At 43.0% G+C, this 21437-nt stretch overlaps 1 protein-coding gene across 1 annotated transcript in view; it reads left to right on the top strand.

Moving 5' to 3' along the window:
• Positions 1-17460, top strand: part of LOC124555405 (GTP:AMP phosphotransferase AK3, mitochondrial) — an 88676-nt gene extending 71216 nt beyond the window's left edge. Inside the window, exon 4 of the mRNA XM_047129302.1 lies at positions 14812-17460. Coding sequence (XP_046985258.1) covers positions 14812-15030 — 219 coding nt within the window. The 3' untranslated portion in view covers positions 15031-17460. The remainder of the gene's footprint in view (positions 1-14811) is intronic.
• Positions 17461-21437: the final 3977 nt, after the last annotated feature.

Raw genomic sequence — 21437 nt, 5'->3', positions numbered from 1 at the left:
TTCCCCCCCCCCCCCCCCCCTTTCTTGCCTACTTGGATGTTCCAGTGCACGCCCTGTGAGGAACTAACACTCCCACTTCATCTGGTATGGACCAGCTTCCTCCTGATCTTGATCTGTGCTTCCTAAATGACAGTACTCCTGCCCACTTCAGTACAGCTCATGGCAACATTTGGACTATCGACCTTACGGTCTCTTCCCGCAATCTCATAGCTTTGCCACATTGGTTGCTCCACAATGATCTCTGTGACAGTGGCTACTTGGCACTGATTGTCACTTCCTTGTTGCCACCCAATGAATCAGTCACCATGATTGGATCTTTGAAGAGCCAACTGGCAGTGTTATATCCCTGCTGTTCTTTTCACCATATAACCTCCCTGCTGTCTTGCCTCTCCTCCCCCCCCCTCCCCCTCCACACCCCTCCCCATCAGATTGGATTAATGGGGTTGCAGGAGACATCCCCGACACAATCACCCATCCCACTGGAACTGCTATTCCTCTTTTCACGGGTCAGTCCCATGGTGGACCAAAGATATTGAAACAGCTATTCAGGATCATCATAGGACCCTGCAACATCCAAGTGGCATCTTTCAGAGACCACCCCTATCACTTTTAAGCAAAACAAGACTTAGGCTCACTGTCTAATTGTGCACAGTAAGAAGGAATGCTGGGAGTGCTACATCTCCTTCGTGGGAACATATGCATCTTCCTCACAACTGTGGGCCAAGCTCTATAGCCTTCTGGCCCACCGAATATCAACAACTGTTCCAGGTTTTTTTCCTTCAGGATGGTCATTGCACCAGTGTGTCAATTCTTGCTTAATGCCTTGGGACCCACTTTACAACAGTGTTGGCATCCTCTTCTTACCTGGATACCTTTCTAACACAGAAATGATAAGTTGAAGACATCCCCCTACGTTTCACACCTCACGAAGTTGAATTGTGTAGTGAACCTTTCACTGACTGGAAGCTGCTTCAAACTTTTGCTTCATTTCATACTACAGCATCCGGTTCTGATTCAGTTCATAATCAGATGGTCCAACATGTGAATTTTACTGAAATGTGCCAACTACTGAGGGTCTTCAACCGTATTTCGCTTGAAGGTGTCTTCTCTTTGCAATGGCGAGATAGTATCATCATCCCAATCGTTAAGCCCACTGTCTGTTGATATCTACCAACTGATTAGTCTCAGCAAAGTGCTGTACCAACTGCTTGAAAGAATGGTTGCCTACAGAGTATACTGGGTTCTCAATTCTCAGGGCCTTTTGTCCCCCTATCAGTGTAGTTGCCGGGAGGGATGATCCACAACTGACATTGTGGTTAGGTTGGAAACAGCAATCCAACAGGCTTTTTCTAAACATCAACACCTCATCACCATCTTTTTTCACCCACATAAAGCATATGACACTGCTTGGTACCATCACATTTTACTTACCCCTCATGAATGGGGTTTTCGAGGCTCCCTACCAATTTTTATTTGTCAGTTTTTATCCCACTGTCTGTTATGCATTTGAGTTGATATAAAGTGCTCATGGCATGAATTGAAAACTATAAAACTGTCATTAGTGAAGTCCTTAAATTATCTGAATACTGTTATCCTCCAAAAGTAACCCAGATTGGACTAAAATCTACAAAGAAACCATGGATTACTCAAGGAATAAATGTATTATGCAGCTTAAAAAGGTAACTGTGTCTCTCTGTCAGAAACAACTCTGATTTTGACGCTATAGCTCATTACAAGACACTGCAAAGTATTAAATGTAGTACTAGAGGCAGCAAAGCAAATGCCTTACGAGAAAAAGATAATCACATCAAATAACAAAATAAAGACAATATTCAATATACACTGAGGTGACAAAAGTTGTGGGATACATCCTAATATTGTGTTGGCCCTTCTTCTGTCTGGTGTGCAGCAACTGGATGTGGCCTGGACCCAACAAGTTGTTGGAAGTCCTTGCAGAAATACTGAAACATGCTGCCTCTGTAGCTGTCCGTAATTAAGAAAGTGTTGCCATTGCAGGATGATGTGCATGAACTGACCTCTTGATTACGTCCAATAAATGTTTGATGGAATTCATGTGAGGCAGTCACTCAAATTGACCAGAATGTGCTTCAAACCAGTCACAAGCAATTGTGGCCTGGTGACATGACAGATTGTCATCCATAACAGTTCCAGTGTTCTCTGGGAACACGAAGTCCATAAATGGCTGCAAATGGTCTCCAAGTAGCCAAACAACCATTTACAGTCAACGATTGGTTGAGTTGGACCAGAGGACCCACTCCATGCCATATAAACACAGGTCATACCATTATGGAGCTTGCAAAGTGCCTTGTTGACAACTTGGGTCCATGGCTTCATGTGGTCTGCACTGTGCCTGAACCTATCATCAGCTCTTACCAACTGAAATAGGGACTCATCAACCAGATCACGATATTCGAGTCATCTAGGTTCAAACCAACAGTCACGAGCCGAGGAGAAGTGCTGCAGGTGGTGATGTGCTGTTAATAGTGGCACTCACATTGGTCATCTGCTGCCATAGCTCATTGACACCAAATTTTGTCACACTGTCTAAACTGATATGTTTGTCATATGTCCCTCATTGATATCTGCAGTTATTCCACGCAGTGCTACTTGTCTGTTAGCACTGACAACTCTACACAAATGCCATTGCTCTCAGTCATTAAATGGAGACCATTGGTCACTGCATTGTCCATGGTGAGAGGTAATGCCTGAAATTTGGTATGCCTGGCACACTCTTGACACTGTGGATCTTGGAATATTGAATTCCCTAATGACTTCTGAAATGCCATGTCCCATGCATCTAGCTTCAGCTACCATTCCATGTTCAAAGTCCGTTAATTCCCATCATTTGGCCATAATAAAGTCAGAAATCTTTTCACATGAATCACCTGAGTACAAATGACAGCTCCTCCTGTGCACTACCATTTTGTATCTTGTGTACCTGATGTTAATGCCATCTTCATATGTGTATATCTCTCAATGTAGTGAAGGCAGAGACTGGTAAAACCAGGCATGATGAGGAGCAGATACCATATACAGTGATACATTGGTAACAGATGTGTGCAGTGTTGCATAACTTTTTAACAAGCATTTCATAACTGTTACTGAAAAGATGGGGTTGACAGATTCAGAAGATGCTGCCATTGAATATCTCTACAAATAACTTCAGTAATGTGAATATAACCCTCACTACACAAGTAGAAGTGATGTCCACCTAAAAATATTTTAAAGTTAAAAATTGTAGTGGTTATGGAAAAATATAAACAAAGTTAATAAAAGAGTATGCTGTTGAGTTTAGTAACATATTAAGGCATCTGGGTAACCAGTCATTTATCGGTGAGACATTTCCTGAATGGTTGAAATATGCTGAAGTTAAGCCTTTATTTAAGAAACAAGATACAGAAATTCTGTCAAATTTCCATCCAGTTGCACTTTTTCCAGCATTCTCAAAAGTTTTAGAAAGGGTAATATACAACAACTTCTGAAACATATACAACAAATAAAATAAGGGGTGATCAAAAGATTTCCATTTGATTGCATTGCTACAGTCTATATGCAACATAGCACGACTCTAATTTGGGATATAAACACTGACATACAGGCAAGGGGTAAGTGTGACATTCATGTCATTCCAACATGTGTGCAGTAAATGCAGGAATGTGAACTGTGGTGACTTTATTACCAAATGTGTTCAAATAAGACCAACATGCTATTATTGTTTTCTTGGCTGCCAAAGGACAAATACCATTAGACATCCATTGAAGAATAAAGAATGTGTATGGGGTAGCATATCTGTCAAAAACCACCCTTTTGGAATGATGCACAAGTTCTGTGTTGGTCACGGTTGCACACAAGATGCCGGTCGATCTGGGAGGCCAGCCTCATCCATTACAGACAAGTGGGAGACACTCGACCACCAACCCTGTAGTCCTAATCTCTTCTGATGTCATTATCATGTCTTTAGCTGCCTAAAAAAGGCCCTGAATTTTGGATGAGGATGTGCAGCAGGCAGTTATGGACTTCTGCACGCAGCAAGACAGTGTTTTACCACACATGTATCTTTTCCTGATGCATCGATGGGATGATTGCCTAAATGCTCACAGTGATTTTGTCTGATTGGCATGACGATTGTGAACTGTAAGATCTTTGAACAGAAACTTTTTGATCAACCCTTATTTATGCTTTTAAATGATTTAGAATATTGTGGTGTCACAGGAAATACAGCAAAATGGTTCAAGTTCTATATCTCTGACAGAAACCAAAGGGTGTCATTAGGAGAGAGACATGTGGAGAACTCTGTGGATCTGCAAACATTTGACATTTCCTAAGGTGGAGTGGAGAAAAGTCTTAACCACAGCCTAGGGGCTTTTTTCCAGAAAGAATTTTGTCTCTGGGAAACGTGTACTGATTTGAAACATCCTGACTGATTATAACTGTGCGCCAGAACATGGCTTGAACCTTCAGGGTTTGAATCCTGGTCAGAATTAAAGTTTTAATGTGGAAGGAAGCTTCAATCCAATGCACACTCCAGTGCAAAGTGGAAATTCATTCTGGGATAAAATATCTTATTTTCACTGCAAGCTAACTAGGGAATAATCACTAATAAGTGACATAACAAAGTTTTGGTGTCACCATTAGGAATTTCCACCAGTGAATCTTGAGGCAAAAAGGGGGGGGGGGGGGTATTTTTGACAGAATAAAATCACTAACCTGATTGAGCTTATGGTGACTTGAATGGAATTTCTACTCATGTTTGCACCACTAATGTTCACTTTTTACAGCTGTTCTCCCAGTGTCAGGATTAATATCATCTTCATAGTGCTGTAAAGTGAATTAATATAGTTCTTGACAGAATACTGATGTAGAATACATTAAAAACGTGTTAGCTGGGACCACTCATGCATCATGCTGTATTGAAATTGTCATACACCTAAATAAGGTTGGTAAGTGATCATTGCCGGCCGGGATGGCCGAGCGGTTCTAGGCGCTACAGTCTGGAATCGAGCGACCACCACGGTCGTAGGTTCGAATCCTGCCTCGGGCATGGATGTGTGTGATGTCCTTAGGTTAGTTAGGTTTAAGTAGTTCTAAGTTCTAGGGGACTGATGACCTTAGAAGTTAAGTCCCATAGTGCTCAGAGCCATTTGAACCATTTAAGTGATCATTGCTTAAGCCCTTAAATGTGTTCAATCGTACTCAAGGCCAAAATCATTTGACAACTTATATGAGAGCTAACACAACACTCTTCTTTTATTTTTAAAATGGTTCTTTAGATGACACCAGTTAAGACATTTATTCTTAAGAAAGGTTCTCATAGTACAAAAATCTGTTAAGCAGCTCACTGCATTTGTTTCATTAAAAATGGTGGAATTTAGCACCAGTGTAGATGAACTGTGAATGGATTTTAAACTTCTATTAGTGTTGAACTACTTTATTGCAGTGTACAAAATATACTCACATAAACACTGACACACTAAAAATTATAACCACCACCATGACAAGTGAGTGTCTCCTGAACTCTTGCTGAAATAGGTCAGTGAGGAAGGCCCATACAAATCTGTAACACAAAACCAAGAATCATCAGTGCAACCTGTGCATCCAAAGTCAAGGGAAAAACAACAAAAATCATAGTCCAGTAATGTAAACCAGTCCCAGGTCCACTGTACTCAAATTTCATCCAGTAGCTGATGTAGATGATGTAAACTCAAAAGTGTCTGAGAGGAGCACTTCATCATTTCATCCCTTATATGCTAAGTGAAGGTCATGTGGTTCACCTATGTTCACCTATATGACCCTTTTCTTGGGTCCTGGCCTCACCAGTAGCTCGCTCTCTGTGGCTACTATCACACCATGCTGCTAGAAGAATAGTGGCAGATCTCCAGTGTCCGTGCAAAAGCTGGGAGTGGACATTGTTCTGTAAGTACCAGTGATGTGGCTGTAAATATCAACAAGCAGTCATCTGTGTTGCTCATTCCCATGTGGTGCATGTAAATTTACAGCACCAAAATCCCACAAGGCAATTTGGAATCTGAGCAAAGCACTGTGTGATAGACTAAGATGCAGCAAGTATAATGATCATATCTCGGGATTGGAGTAAGCCTACTTCCCAGTTATTGGCAAGACTCAGGAAGCTTTTAAATTTAATTTCTTCCCAATATATTTTGAAAATAACATTTCATGAGATTTTAAAAGAGAATTATGATTTTTTTATTCAATAGCAGTACAAGTCCATTTTTGTTCATTTTGAGATACAGAGTCCTAAAGTTAAATGAGCGCTGAAAAATCTGCAGTTGAGATACCAGAAATATTCAAGAATATGGCTTCTTGCTAGAGATGAACCTTTATTTCTGTTTTTTTGGATGATTAATTTCAGAAGCATTGTAAGCAAAAAGTGGAGGTAATGGACTTGCACCACTATTGAAATAAGCCCTTCATATATACACTGGTAAATATAAGCAGGGGACTGTGTCATTGTTTTCCCTGATTGTTTTCAAGATTTGGGTCCCAGGTGAGTATTCTACCTTTGACGTTGTATGTAATGGAATCCTGGAGACACTGAAGTAGTTGAGACACGATCGAGGCATGAAATTCTTCATCTGTTCTGTTTTCCTAAATGCTGTGCATACCATCCAGCACTTGTACTAAGCACACAAAGCTGTCCAAAGAATCCATATGGTGACATGAGCAACTCACAAAAAAGTTATGGGCTACCTCCATTCAACTGCAAAGAAGATATCAAGCTCTTCTTATACATTTGCATATTGCCCACACTCCTTTAATGTGGAGCCTCCTCTATAATATGAGGACCTGCATGCTTGTAATATACTCTTTTTCAGTGAATAGCATTTTATCCTACCATTTTTGTGTGCTGACAGATTTTAATGTGTCACAGAGTGGCTGTTTCATCCAATATTTTGCTTGATGAACCAGCTACATTTATCTCCATAGTTAATTTTACTCTATATCTGTATAGGGAATGTTCTGTATTTTGTAATATTTTACAAATGTTGCTAAATTAAGATTTTATGTTTGTCTCAGGATTGTATAAGCATAGTCACACAATCTAAGAGGCAGCTGCAGATAGTTTGTATTTTATTGATTCATCAGGTTAAAGTATTTTATATCATGTGTATTGCTATCATGTTGACATACTATCTCAAAAATTCTACATGTTCTAGACTCGCTCATCAAAAACTAATTTTACACTAGCACTGGTACCCTCAAGATTGAGTGCCCTAAACTCAAGCATTCTCTGCCAATCACACATTACATGTCATTGTTAATTTTCTTTTCTACTCATATTCCCTTTGCCTATCTCATATTCACTGCTGTTCATATTGAGTCCCAATGCCTACCTAACTACTGAACCTTGCCCTTCTCATCACAACCTGCTGTATCCTCATAAGTGTCCTTGAAACAGCCATTAACTCCATCACTGGCTTATCTTTTTTCGGTTACTGGTCTGGTGAAATGATATATTTCTTATGCCATTTTATCACTGTCCAGACTTCTTTATGAACTGATTGCAGAATAGGAGATAGAATAGTATTATGATCTGGTATGCATAAATGAGCTTCCTTGTCTGCACTATAATTTTCTAAAATGTGGTTTTAAAGTATAAATAGATTTGCTCCCTCCAAATCTTTGCATCAGATTATGCTCCTGCCATTCCAAAACAATTTTTGGTGCCACATACTTTTGTAACCTTTGTTGCAAAACATGTCCTGTGCATTTTACTCCCATTACATACTGCAGTATTATGACTGATAAGACTAACTTCAATGAAGAAGTGCCACCTGTAAGATTACATGGGCTCTATATATCGACTTACATGAAAATGCTGTTCATTTTTCTTCTTTGGAACAGCAACCAAAAAATTATTGGTAATTCTAAAAGTCTATGATTCATTCATTAGTCCCATCACTCATATTAAAATTACGTAAGCAATAATACTTTTTAATTTGATATTGTGAATGTTTCATAATGGTGACTCATGATACTGGCTTCGAAACTGGAAATAACTGTCCAACATGTATTGTTAGACAATAGCAGTGACTCAGTGGTAAAGTGCCAGACTATAAATCCAAAGGTCTCAGATTTGATCCTTAGTCAACCCTAGGATTTTTATCTGTCACTTATCACTTATTTCACCTTTGGTAATGTTTGATGATGTGAAAAATGCTGAGTTGCACCATGGTTCAGAATCCATGTTAAACTGTAAGTTCCTTATAACTGACTGGGTCCCCCCTGCGGGTTCGGGGGTTAGAATAGGCCCGCGGTATTCCTGCCTGTCGTAAGAGGCGACTAAAAGGAGTCTCAAACGTTTCGGCCTTATGTGATGGTCCCCTCTCGGGTTTGACCTCCATCTATCCAAATTATTCCGAAGAGCGAGCCAATTGGGGAAGGGCACCTTACATGGTGCACTGTCTCCTTCGTGCAATTAGACCTATTGCCGTCTTTCTCGTCGTTGCGATGGTGTCCCGCTCGTTTTCGATCTCATGGGCGATTACCACGCTGCACTCTGCAGTGTTTCTTTTAACTGTGACGACGACCTTGGCCATTTTTGCACCTAAGATCCAGCACGGTAGCCAGTCCGTTGTGGTGGGGTCGCCATGTACCCTCTTGGTTGTAGCCCCCTGACAACACAGGGATCGCTCTACTGATGCCTGCGCCGTTCACTCCCCACGTATGCCAAGGAGTAGATGCCCATTTCCCTGGGGCATCGGGACTCCCGGCAATGGCCATCCTGCCAGGTGGCCTTTGCTGTGGCTGGGTGGCGCCCGTGGGGAGGGCCCTTGGTCGGAGTAGGTGGCATCAGGGCGGATGACCCGCAATGAAGCGTGGTACATCATCTCTTGCTGGCGGCCAGCCGTCAGCAGTCTCTAAGCGTTCCAAGGCTCAATTCAAGGCTAATGTGTATGACCCCAAATCGTTCCCCTCCCTGGCCACACCATGGGAGGAACGAAGGGCTATGAATGAGAGCGAAAGATACTCGCCCCGGTATCTCGTCTGTACCAGAGCTGACGGGGAATCTTTTATGTCCGTGAAGCCTCAGTTCTTTGTAGAGCATTTAGAGGACAAGTTTGGGGAGGTGGAGGGCTTGTCAAAAATGCGCTCTGGATCGGTCCTGATCCAAACGGCATCCTCTGCCCAGTCACGACGGTTACTTGCTTGTGATAAGTTGGGGGATGTTGCTGTTACGATCACACCGCATAAGAGTTTAAATATGGTCCAGGGAGTTATTTACCATAAGGACCTTCTTTTGCAGTCTGATGACGAGCTGCGCGCCAACTTAGAGCGCAGAGGTGTACATTTCGTCCGGCGCGTTCATCGGGGTCCGAAGGAAAATCAGATAGCTACCGGTGCCTTCATCTTGGCCTTCGAGGGTGATACGTTACCGGAAAAGGTCAAGGTGATGGTCTACCGATGTGACGTCAGGCCCTATATTCCTCCCCCGATGCGGTGCTTCAAGTGCTGGAAGTTTGGCCATATGTCTTCCCGCTGCACTTCCAGCCTCACATGTCGAGATTGCGGGCGCCCGTCCCATCCCGATACTCCATGTGCCCCGCCTCCCATCTGTGTCAACTGCGGGGAGCACCATTCACCTTGCTCGCCAGACTGCAGAATCTTCCAGAAAGAACGCAAAATCATGGAATATAAGACCCTGGACCGACTGACTTATACTGAAGCCAAGCGGAAATACGACCGATTACATCCCGTGCGAATGACGTCATCCTACGCCGCCGCTACGACACCTGTGCCCGCCCCATCAGTTTCACGACTTCCAGCCAGCTCGATAACCAGTAAGACTCCTCCTGCCCCCTTGCCAGTGGGGGGCTCTACCCATCGGGTTGCTCCTGCGCCACCTACCTCAGGGGCAACACCATCCCCCCCATCAGGGACGTCCGTCCCTGCTTCTAAGCCGGAGAAGTGTCCAACTTCTTCGGCTTCTCACGCTCGCAAGGGGTCCCTCGGGTCCCTCCCTTCCCAGGTTTCCACCAGTGGCAAGGCTGACGACCGCCAGTGGCGTAAGTGCCCGCAATCAGCTGGTCGACGGGCTTCACGATCCTCCTCAGTCCCGGTGACTGAATCGGTGAAGCCCTCCCAGCCAGTTAAACCCAAGGAGCAGCGTGAGAAATCAAAGAAGAAGAGCTCTAAGCCCAAGGAACTCGCGGTGGCAGCCACCCCACCGCCACCTTCCAGCTCTGCGTCTGAGAACGAGGTGGAGATCCTGGCGTCCGCTGAGGACCTAGAACTCGCCGGTCCCTCAGACGCCATGGATAACACTAGCACGGGTGCTCAATCGGAGGCAGCAGGTGACCCAGCGGCGTAATCTGCCTTCCCCGTCCTGTCACGCCTTTCTCAGCTATGGACAATACCATCCTCCAGTGGAACTGCAGCGGTTTCTTCCACCATTTAGCTGAGCTCCGCCAACTTCTCAGCCTTCGCCCTTTCTTCTGCATTGCTCTCCAGGAAACTTGGTTTCCGGCGATGCGAACCCCCGCCCTCCGTGGCTATCGGGGTTATTACAAGAACCGAGCAGCTTATGAAAGGGTGTCTGGTGGCGTCTGCATTTATGTCCTTCACACTCTGCACAGCGAATCTGTCCCTCTCCAGACGCCTTTAGAGGCTGTCGCTGTACGCGTGTGGACGCCACAGGCTGTTACCGTCTGCAGTCTTTACATTCCACCGGATGGTGATGTCTCGCAGCATGTCCTGGCTGCACTGGTCGCCCAATTGCCGCCACCTTTCTTGCTATTGGGCGACTTCAACGCCCATAACCCTCTGTGGGGTGGGTCAGTGGCAACAGGTCGAGGCGCCATCGTTGAGCATTTATTGTTGCAGCTCGATCTCTCGCTGTTAAATGATGGTGCCTTCACACACTTCAGTGTGGCGCATGGCACCTACTCCGCCATTGACCTTTCCATCTGTAGCCATAGCCTCTTCCCGTCTGTCCAATGGAGTGTGCATGACGACCTGTGTGGTAGTGACCACTTTCCGATCTTTTTGTCACTACCACAGCGCCACTGTTCTGGGCGCCCTAGCAGATGGGCTCTGAATAAGGCTGACTGGGACTTGTTCTCCTCCACTGCCGCTTTTGAGCCTCTCTCTACCGATGACATTGATGCGGTGGTTCAATCGGTCACCACCGGCATCGTTACTGCCGCCGAATCTGCCATTCCCCGTTCCTGTGGGTCCCCTCGGCGGAAGGCTGTGCCTTGGTGGTCGCCTGAGATCGCTGAAGCGATTAAAGATCGCCGGCGGGCGCTCCAGCGTCACAAGCGACACCCCTCCCTCGACCACCTTATCGCCTTCAAACGGCTGCGTGCGCGGGCCCGCCTCCTTATCCGCCAAGGCAAGAAGGAGTGCTGGGAGCGGTATGTGTCCACCATTGGCCTCCATGTCACTCCCTCGCAGGTCTGGGCCAAGATTCGACGCGTCTACGGCTATCGGCCACCTGCCAGCGTCCCTGCGCTCTCACTGAATGGAGCAGTTTGTACTGACTCCGACGTCATTGCCAATCGCTTAGCAGAGCATTTTGCTATGAGTTCCGCTTCTGCGAATTACCCCCAGGCCTTCCGCTCCATTAAAGAGCGGATGGAACGTCGGAGCCTTTCGTTTCACACCAACCACCCGGAATCTTACAATGCTCCATTTAGTGAGTGGGAATTTCGCAGTGCCCTCGCTGCTTGCCCTGATACCGCTCCTGGGCCCGATGGCATCCACTGTCAGATGCTGAAACACCTTTCAGTGGACTGCCAGCGGCGCCTTCTCGATCTTTACAACCATCTTTGGGTCGAGGGGGAGTTTCCGTCGCAATGGCGGGAAGGCATTGTCATCCCCGTTTTGAAACCTGGAAAGAACCCTCTGGAGGTGGACAGCTACCGTCCCATTAGCCTCACCAACGTTCTTTGCAAGTTGCTTGAACGGATGGTGAGCCGGCGCTTGCATTGGGTACTGGAGTCTCGGGGCCTTCTGGCTCCATCTCAGGGTGGGTTCCGTAAAGGCCGCTCCGCCGCCGACAATCTGGTGAGCCTGGAGTCGGCCATCCGTGCTGCCTTTTCCCGCCGTCAGCACCTGGTCGCTGTCTTTTTCGACATGCGGAAGGCGTACGATACGACGTGGCGTCATCACATTCTTTCTACGCTTCATGGATGGGGTCTTCGGGGTCCTCTGCCGATTTTTATCCGCAATTTTCTGTCGTGTCGTACCTTCCGCGTGCAAGTCGCGGCCTCGTATAGTTCCTCCCACGTCCAGGAGAACGGTGTGCCACAGGGTTCCGTTTTAAGTGTCTGTCTGTTTTTAATAGCCATTAACGGTCTTGCTGCGGCCGTGGGAAACTCTGTCTCCGCTTCCCTGTATGCTGACGACTTCTGCCTTTATTACAGCTCTCCCAGCATTGCAGCTGTTGAACGTCAGCTACAGGGCGCTATCCGTAAGGCGCAGTCTTGGGCTGTAGCGCATGGGTTTCAGTTTTCGGCAGCCAAGACCTGCGTTATGCATTTCTGCCGGTGCCGAACAGTCCATCCTGAGCCGCGGCTTTATCTTGCCGACGAACTCCTTGCTGTGGTGGAGACCCACAGGTTTTTGGGGGTGGTTTTCGATGCCCGGTTGACTTGGCTGCCTCATATCCGGCAGCTGAAACAGACGTGTTGGCGGCATCTAAACGCTCTGAGATGCTTGAGCAACACCCACTGGGGCGCCGACCGCTCTACACTGTTGCGGCTTTACCAGGCGTTAATCCAGTCCCGTCTGGATTATGGGAGCCTGGCTTATGGCTCAGCATCCCCATCTGCGTTACGGGTGCTGGACCCGATTCTCCACAGCGGGATACGCCTTGCCACTGGTGCTTTCCGCACCAGCCCTGTGGACAGCGTACTAGTGGAGGCTGGTGTACCTCCACTGCGGTTCCGACGCCAACGTTTGCTGGCCGCTTATGCTGCCCATGTTCTAAGCTCGCCCGGGCATCCAAATTATCGTCTCCTGTTCCCGCGATCGGTCGTCCATCTGCCAGATCGTCGGCCCCGGTCTGGTTGTACAATAGCGGTCCGCGTCAAAGAGCTTCTCTCTGGGCTTCAGGTTTTCACTGTTCCACCTACTTTCCGGGCTACTTTGCATACACCCCCATGGTGTGTTCGTCGCCCTTGCCTTCGGCTGGACCTGGCACAGGGCCCGAAGGACTCAGTCCCTCCAGAGGCCTTCCGCCGCCGCTTTTATTCTATCCTGGCCACGTATCAGGGCTCTGGTATTGTCTACACTGACGGTTCGATGGTTGCTGGTCGTGTCGGGTATGCGCTCACTCTAGGGGACTGTTCCGAACAACGTTCCTTGCCGGATGGCTGCAGCGTTTACACTGCTGAACTGGTCGCCATCTTTCGTGCCCTAGAGTATATCCGCTCCTGCTCAGGTGAGTCCTTCGTTATCTGTAGCGATTCCCTGAGCGGTTTACGAGCTCTCGATCAGTGTTTCCCTCGTTCTCGTTTGGTGATGGCAATCCACGAGTCTCTGCATACTCTCGCCTGTTGCGGCCGCTCTGTGGTCTTTGTGTGGACCCCCGGTCATGTCGGTATCCCGGGTAACGAACATGTTGACCGCCTGGCGAAAGAGGCCACCAGCAAGCCATCTCTGGACCTTGGCCTCCCTGAGACTGATTTGCGGGCAGTCTTCCGCCGCAAAATCTTGGCGCTATGGGACGAGGAATGGCGCCAACTGACACTGTCCAATAAACTCCGTGCTGTCAAGGAGACGACGGCTGTGTGGCGGTCATCCCTGCGAGCCACTCGCAGGGACTCGGTAGTTCTTTGCCGGCTCCGCATTGGCCACTCCCGGCTGACACACAGTTATTTACTGCGCAGGGAGGACCCTCCTGTATGTCGCTGCGGGGCGGCTTTTACAGTGGCCCACATTCTGTTGGCCTGCCCCCTTTTAGCTGTGGTCAGGCAGACATTTGCGCTGCCTGATACGCTCCCTGCCCTTTTAACAGACGACTCCGCTATGGCTGACTTAGTTTTACGTTTTATTCGGGCAGGGGGATTTTATCATTTAATCTGAGTGTTTCTGTTTTCTTTTATTGTTTTTTGTTGATTCTGGCCTTTGGCCTATGATTTTACACTGATTTTTTAATGTGTTTCTAAGTGGTTGGCTTTTCCTTTTTTATTTCTATGGTCGGCCAACCACCGTCACACTCTGTGTGGTTTTAGTTCGTTTTGTCTTGTCCTTGTCTGTTTCTCTTGTTCTGTATCGTCTGTGATCTCTTCTGTTCCTTGTTTTTATTCTCTGTGGGTGTTCTTTGTCTTTGGAACAAGGGACCGATGACCATAGCTGTCTGGTCCCTTTAACCCCCCAACCAACCAACCAACCAACCAACCTGACTGGGTAAGTCAGTTCAGAGATTGGAGTAAGTCAACAGCATATAATCTCCAACAGGACCATGCCTGGTATAGCACTAAGATAGTGGCTTGCAGCATGCACATAGTGCTTAAGAAAATGACTAGTTGACATAACATGGGGACAAAACCTGATTGCATGTCTTTCAAATGAAAAACACAGGCTCTCCTGATGAAACTCACTATTGGGAACATTGGTAATACATTGGTGAATATGTTGAAAACCCCACTTAGTGTGAGAAATTGCAGCAATTAAAAAATACTAGTATGATTTTGTATCATATCATCAGTTTTGACATAATCTTTCACTGAGAGCAACAGCAGCTAAATGTTAATTAATATTAATAATCAAATCCTTGTCTTAATTCTTCCATGTGAATTGCTAATTTTGTGTTGTCTTTTGAAGGGAATTGATGATGTAACAGGGGAACCATTGGTACAGAGAGCTGATGACAATCCAGAAACCGTGAAAAAACGTCTACAAATATATGCGTCAACAATTGAGCCTCTGCTTGAGCTATATCAGAAGACTGGTCTCCTTCAGAACTTCCATGGAGAAACTTCTGATGAAATATGGACTCAAGTTTTTGCATATGTGTCAAACTTTATAAAACCTAAAATCTAAATAGGTACTGGAAGGCTGTGTTCCTTCTGAGTATTTGGGACTAAACACATCGACGTAACTAAGCTCAAAACTAAGCACAAGCTTTTCAAAATGTATGCAGCTTACTCAGGTGATAATATTGTAATAAAAGTGGACTTTAACCTGTTTGATAATTTTTGTTAACTGATTATACTGTTAAGTGTGATTTCTTGTAAAACTTTTAAAGTATTTATGTGTTCATTTTATGTCATCATATGAGATAGACAATAGTTTTTAGAAGTATATTTGTTGTTCTTATGGTTGTGTTTTTTAGCTGAGAATAGTACAATATTAAAAGTTCCTTCATATAAACTGCAGTGATATTGTATTAAGAACTATGTGGAAATTGATATTATTTTAGCTGAATATTTGCTTGTTAAGAATTAAATTGTAATCTATTGGTATTGTGCATGTACTGTGTAAGAACTAAATGGAACACATTTTGATTTTAATCAAACATCCTGAAGAAATTCACGAAAAATTATTGTTTAAATTGGTACGAAGTGTACCTTTACGTATTAATTTCTGTGCTCGTATCTATAGGATAAAATACTTGCCTTGAAGATTGCTCATATTAAAATTTTTGCACGAGTTTGTATATAAGAGGAGAGAAAATTCGTTTGGTCTATGAACCAGAAAAAAATTGATGATATTAGTATTCACTAAACAAAAAAGGATGAATGTTGCATAGAATGTAGTTTCTATAAATTATTCAAAATGTCAGAGGGTATATTTTGTTTATAAATTATAGTATATTTAGATAAGTGAAAGGGCATTTAAATACATGGAAAACTATAAAAATAAAAAATTGTCCACTATAACATGCATTTATAGTGTACCTTCTGTAAGATGTGAAATATGACAAGCATAATTCTTTCTTTTATAGAAAGAACCAAATGAAATGAAAATGCCTCATTACTTGTTAAGCAAATTTTAATGAATTTGTTTTGTTTTTGTTGTCAATAAATTTAATTTATAATAATAATAATAATCATCATCATCATCACTATCATTCTTTACAGCAGCACCATTCCTGATGGAGCCATGTCATCAATGAATACAGGCCACCAGACTCTCCCGTGCTCTTTGTGCTTGATCTCCTGCAAGGGAAATTTTAATTTGTGAATAATAAAATTCAACAGCTACCTGTTTATATCAAATCCTGCCAACATGTGTTGGAATGCTTTTTATTGTAGAGAACAGAGTAGTTCACTGCTGCTCATAAGACATATGATGCCAAGTATGGGATCAGTTACTAATAATGGCACATGTGGGTGGTGGAGGGGGGATACTGCTTTTGTACCTCCTCATAAACAAATATTACCTGTTATTAATTTTGTTAGATACTTACATTTAATAGTATTGTTTTAAATATTGTTATAACTGAAATGTAAAGTTTGGCATGTTATCACAAACAGAGATGCTTGTTATAGTAGTGTTCAGTTTGATGACTGCTTTGATGCAGCTGTCCATCCTAGTCTATCCTGTGAAAGTCTAATCATCTCCACATAGCTACTGTAACTTACATGCATTTGAATTTATTTACTAGATTCAACCTTGGGCTCACTCTGCAGTTTTTACTCCCCGCATGTACCGTCATTATCAAATTAACTATTCCCTCATGCCTCAGGATGTGTTCTACCAGTCTATCCCTAAATTTAATGAAGTTGTGCAAAATATTTTTCTCCTCAATTTGATTCAGTACCTCTTCATTGGTTAACAAATGTACCCATCTAATCCTTAGCATTCTTGTGTAACATCATGTTTCAGGAGCTATTTATGATCCACATGGTATTTCCATATAATTTTACAGTTCACACAAATAATTTCTGAAAAGACTTCCTGCAGTGGAAAGGAAAATTAAATGTTAATTTAATGATCTTTCTCAGAAAAGGTGTTCTTGTCACTGCCAGTCCACATTTCACATTATCTTCACTTCTGCCACTGCCAATTATTTTGCTCCCCAAATAGAAAAACATAGTGTACAGGTGCTACTGGTAACATGTCATTCCCCAGTCCAAGCTGAGAGGGCATCAGAAGTGCCAAAGTGGAAAATTGTACTCAGGGTATATCATAATTAGTAGTGAAAACTGAAATGGGTAAAAATATATGATGATAGAATCAAAAAGATTCCAGTCAGTATGGGTCCACAAACAAGACACTTGTGAGATAATTGTGAATGTGTGTTTACATGGCACTACTGAACTCAGTAACTAGTATTATGCTAGTTAGCATAAAAGTATTTCAGATATAAATGTTTTGATTAAGTCTTCATCTAACTGGCATCAAATGTCATCCAAGGCTTGCCTTAAAAAGAAATAAAATTCTGTTTCATTATGTTTTCTCATTTAGATACAATACTGCACTTACCTGCACAGTGAGTTATGAAGAAGTCTTTCAAACATCTCAATTTAATTTATTTATTTATGTTTGTGAACCATTCTGTACAATGGTATTGGATGTGTCATGTTTACATGAAGTTTGTAAAATTAAGAGTTTAAAAATTACACAACTACATCCATATATCAGTAATGTTTCTTCAAAAATAGCCTCTAACACACAAGAATCTAAATAAATAAATAAAATTACATTAATTTTTTTATCTCAAGGTATTCTTCAACACTGTATGGACAAGTTTTAATCAAGTGACATTTTAGTTTATTTTTGAAGACAGACACATGTTTTCTATCATGCTTACATTGTTTGCCAAATTGTTGTATAGAAAGCATCCTGCTTTTTTTCAGGCTCTTTTTCAGTTAATTTGAACCAATTTCCTTCAACAACATAATCATTTTTATTTCTTGTGATATAGTTAACAGTACATAATGATTACTTTTTACATAAATAATTCTTTCACATATGTATAGTGATGCTACTGTTCCCTGAATTTATTTCTGCAGAACTCCCTAAGAGATAATGTTGATATGCATCTTACAGCCTTCTTTTGTAGCTTAAATGCCCTTTGAATGTGCAAATTTGCAGAATTTCCCCAGACCAGGATACCATATGAAATTTGTAAATGAACTAGCCCACAGTACTTTGTCAGCAGTGTTCGTGTGTTTATTGTCCTTGACATTTTTCTCATTAGAAATATATTTGAACTCACTTTATGATAAATATTATTTATATGCTTCTCCTATGTCAAGTACCACTCTTGCACCCCAAAATTTATAAGTTTCTGACTCTTCTAGAACCAAGTCTCCAAACTTGAGAGTAATATTGTTAAAATTAGGTGATTTGTTTACATTTATTAGCACACATGTGGTTTCATTTATGTTCATGAAAAGATTATTTCCCCTGAAACAATTGTTCCCATTTTCCATATTTAGAGAAGATTGCTGTTGTAAGTCATCTGTTGAAACACTATGTGTAACAAATGAAGTGTCATCTGCATACATGGCAGAATTTCCATCTACTATTTTGGGCATATCATTCACATATAAAATAAAAAGTAGTGGGCCAAGTACTGATCCTTTAGGTACTCCATATTGAACTAATTCAGAATTTGAGTAGACATTTATAGTAGTATTGTTCACATTATGTTAATTTCTACACTGCTTTCCACAAATGATTTTATGATATCAGCTGCTTTCCCCCTTATAACATAACATTGAAGCATTTCTAATAATATGTCATGGCATACTCAATCAAAAGCTTTTGAAAGGTCAAGAAATAGGCCACAAACTTTTTTTTATTGATCTAGTGCCTTATTGACTCATGTTATATATTCAGCTATTGCTTTGTTGGGGATATACTCTTCCTAAACCCATGCTGGGCATCAATTGAAGTATTGCATTTTTCTATAAAATTTACCATTCTGTCTGTAATTACACATTCTGTTGTTCTAGGTAAGACAGATGTAATAGTTATAGGTTGGTAATTTCCTAGCTCTTATTTGCTGCCTCCTTTGAAAATAGGGATCACTTTACTCTTTTTTTTTTTTTTTAACCTGTTCCTTCTTCCATGGTTAAGTTTGTGAGAAGATCAAAGGCTTTATCACCCACTGTAAGCAGAACTTAACTATAGTCTGATTAAAATTACTTGATAGTCCTCATATGCTGTCTTGATAGCACTTGATAGTCTTCATGTGCTGGAGCTGGTTTCCTCCAATCAGAGCTCTGTGTCTCTTCCGAACTATTCACCATTGCCAAGCTGCCACAACAATTGGTCGGTTCACTTTGATTCTGTGTCTGGCATTCAGCAGACTTGATTCAGCATCACATATACTATTATAATAATCACAAAGATTGGCTTACATTAGATAAGCTTCATACGACGTTGCATGAAGCCGGATTTTTGAAGGCTGCAATTTCAACTTTTGCAACTGTAGTATCAGAGTCATAAATATAACAGCTTCCCAAAATTATGGCATAGTGTAATGGTTAGCATATCAGCCTTACATGTGGAAGGTCGTGAGTTTGAATCTTACCAAAGGTAGCCATTTTTTTTTTCATTTCTAAGTCTAATCAAAAAAGTTTGATTAATATTTTTATTCAATTAATTGGTTTAAACCTATTTTTTTTAATTTCTAATTCATTGTTGTGTCATTTTCATCATCTTATTTTTTTCCCTGTCATTCTTGTTTCATTTGGAATCTGCCAGTGTTGCTTATAATGTGCAACTAACTGCCAATGAGGACTGCTCATCTGTTGGTAACACGGCAGCTTGTGTACCTAGTGTAAGAATAGCTTCAAGTTACCATAGATAGCAAGGATTATAGTGTGCTTTTAATGCTAAAACTATTTTTGTTCTGTTTTGACTTTTGCTCATAGAGGTTAGCTTTAATCACTGTGAACAAGGTGATCATGGCTTTAGTTCCGCCATAGTTTGTTAACTGCTGTTTTCTCAGATAACAGTTGAACATCATGAGCCGGCCGAAGTGGCCGTGCGGTTAAAGGCGCTGCAGTCTGGAACCGCAAGACCGCTAGGGTCGCAGGTTCGAATCCTGCCTCGGGCATGGATGTTTGTGATGTCCTTAGGTTAGTTAGGTTTAACTAGTTCTAAGTTCTAGGGGACTAATGACCTCAGCAGTTGAGTCCCATAGTGCTCAGAGCCATTTGACCCATTTTTGAACATCATGATGTTGTGGTCAGCTTATGACATAATTTTAAATTCAGAACTCCAGAATGCATCATCTGCTGCAGTTCAGTCTGACAGCTACTTCCAGCTTTGCTATGTGTTATTCATTAACAGCATTTGTGAAGTGAACTGCCATATGTGTGTGTTACTAACTGTGCAGTAGCTGGCAGCCAATCTGACAATACTATTTTGGCAAGTGACAGACATAAACTAGAATGAGATTTTCACTCTGCAGCAGTGTGTGCACTGATATGAAACTTCCTAGCAGATTAAAACTGTGTGCCAGACCGAGACTCGAACTCGGGACCTTTGACTTTCGTAGGCAAGTGCTGCACCATCTGAGCTACCCAAGCACAACTCACGATCCATCCTCACAGCTTCAGTTCTGTCAGTACCTAGTCTCCTACCTTCCAAATTTCACAGAAGCTCTTCTGCTAACCTTGCAGAACTAGCAATCCTGGAAGAAAGGATATGGTAGAGCGCTTGCTCGCGAAAGGCAAAGGTCCCAATTTTGAGTGCTGGTCCGGCACACAGTTTTAATCTGCCAGGAAGTTTCATATCAGTGCACAGTATGCTGCAAAGTGAAAATCTCATTCTGGAAACATCTGCCAGGCTGTGCCTAAGCCATGTCTCTGCAATATCCATTCATCCAGGAGTGCTAGTTCTGCAAGGTTCGCAGAAGAGCTTCTGTGAAGTTTGGAAGGTAGGAGACAAATTATTGGCAGAATTGAAGCTGTGAGGATGGGTTGTGAGTAGTGCTTGGGTAGCTCAGATGGTAGAGCACTTGTCTGTGAAAGGCAAAGATCTCAAGTTCGAGTGTCAGTCCAGCACACAGCAGTCTGCCAGGAAGTTTCAGACATCAACTAACTTTAATTGGACTATGGGGGTTGGAACTTTAATAGTGGCAAATATTTATTTACAGTTTGTACAAAATAGATACATGTTTCAAAGTTTTACTGACTTTCAAAGTAGTCACCAGCATTGTGTATAACCCATTGCCAGTGATGTGGAAGTCATCGGATACCCTTAGCAGTGCCAGTTGTGTTGACTGTTCGAGCGGCGTGGTCCATTGCCTGACAAATTTGTAGCATTTCTGAAGTGAATGCCGTGAAGTGTTGCCTTCAGTTTAGGAATCGAGTTGAACTTAAAAGGGCTTAAGTCAGGGGAGTGCAGTAGGTGGTATAACACTTAGCAGCCCCCCCCCCCCCCCCCCTCTGTCAAACAAATCAGTAACAGCTTGCACTGTACGTGCTTGAGCATTGTCCAGCAAAATAATGACGAACATAGACCACTACACTTCAACTGTCAAC

The sequence above is a fragment of the Schistocerca americana genome, chromosome X (genome assembly GCF_021461395.2).
Source record: "Schistocerca americana isolate TAMUIC-IGC-003095 chromosome X, iqSchAmer2.1, whole genome shotgun sequence".
Taxonomy (NCBI): domain Eukaryota; kingdom Metazoa; phylum Arthropoda; class Insecta; order Orthoptera; family Acrididae; genus Schistocerca; species Schistocerca americana.
The sequence above is the reverse complement of the archived record's forward strand: the minus strand, read 5'-3'. Positions and strand labels throughout refer to the sequence as shown.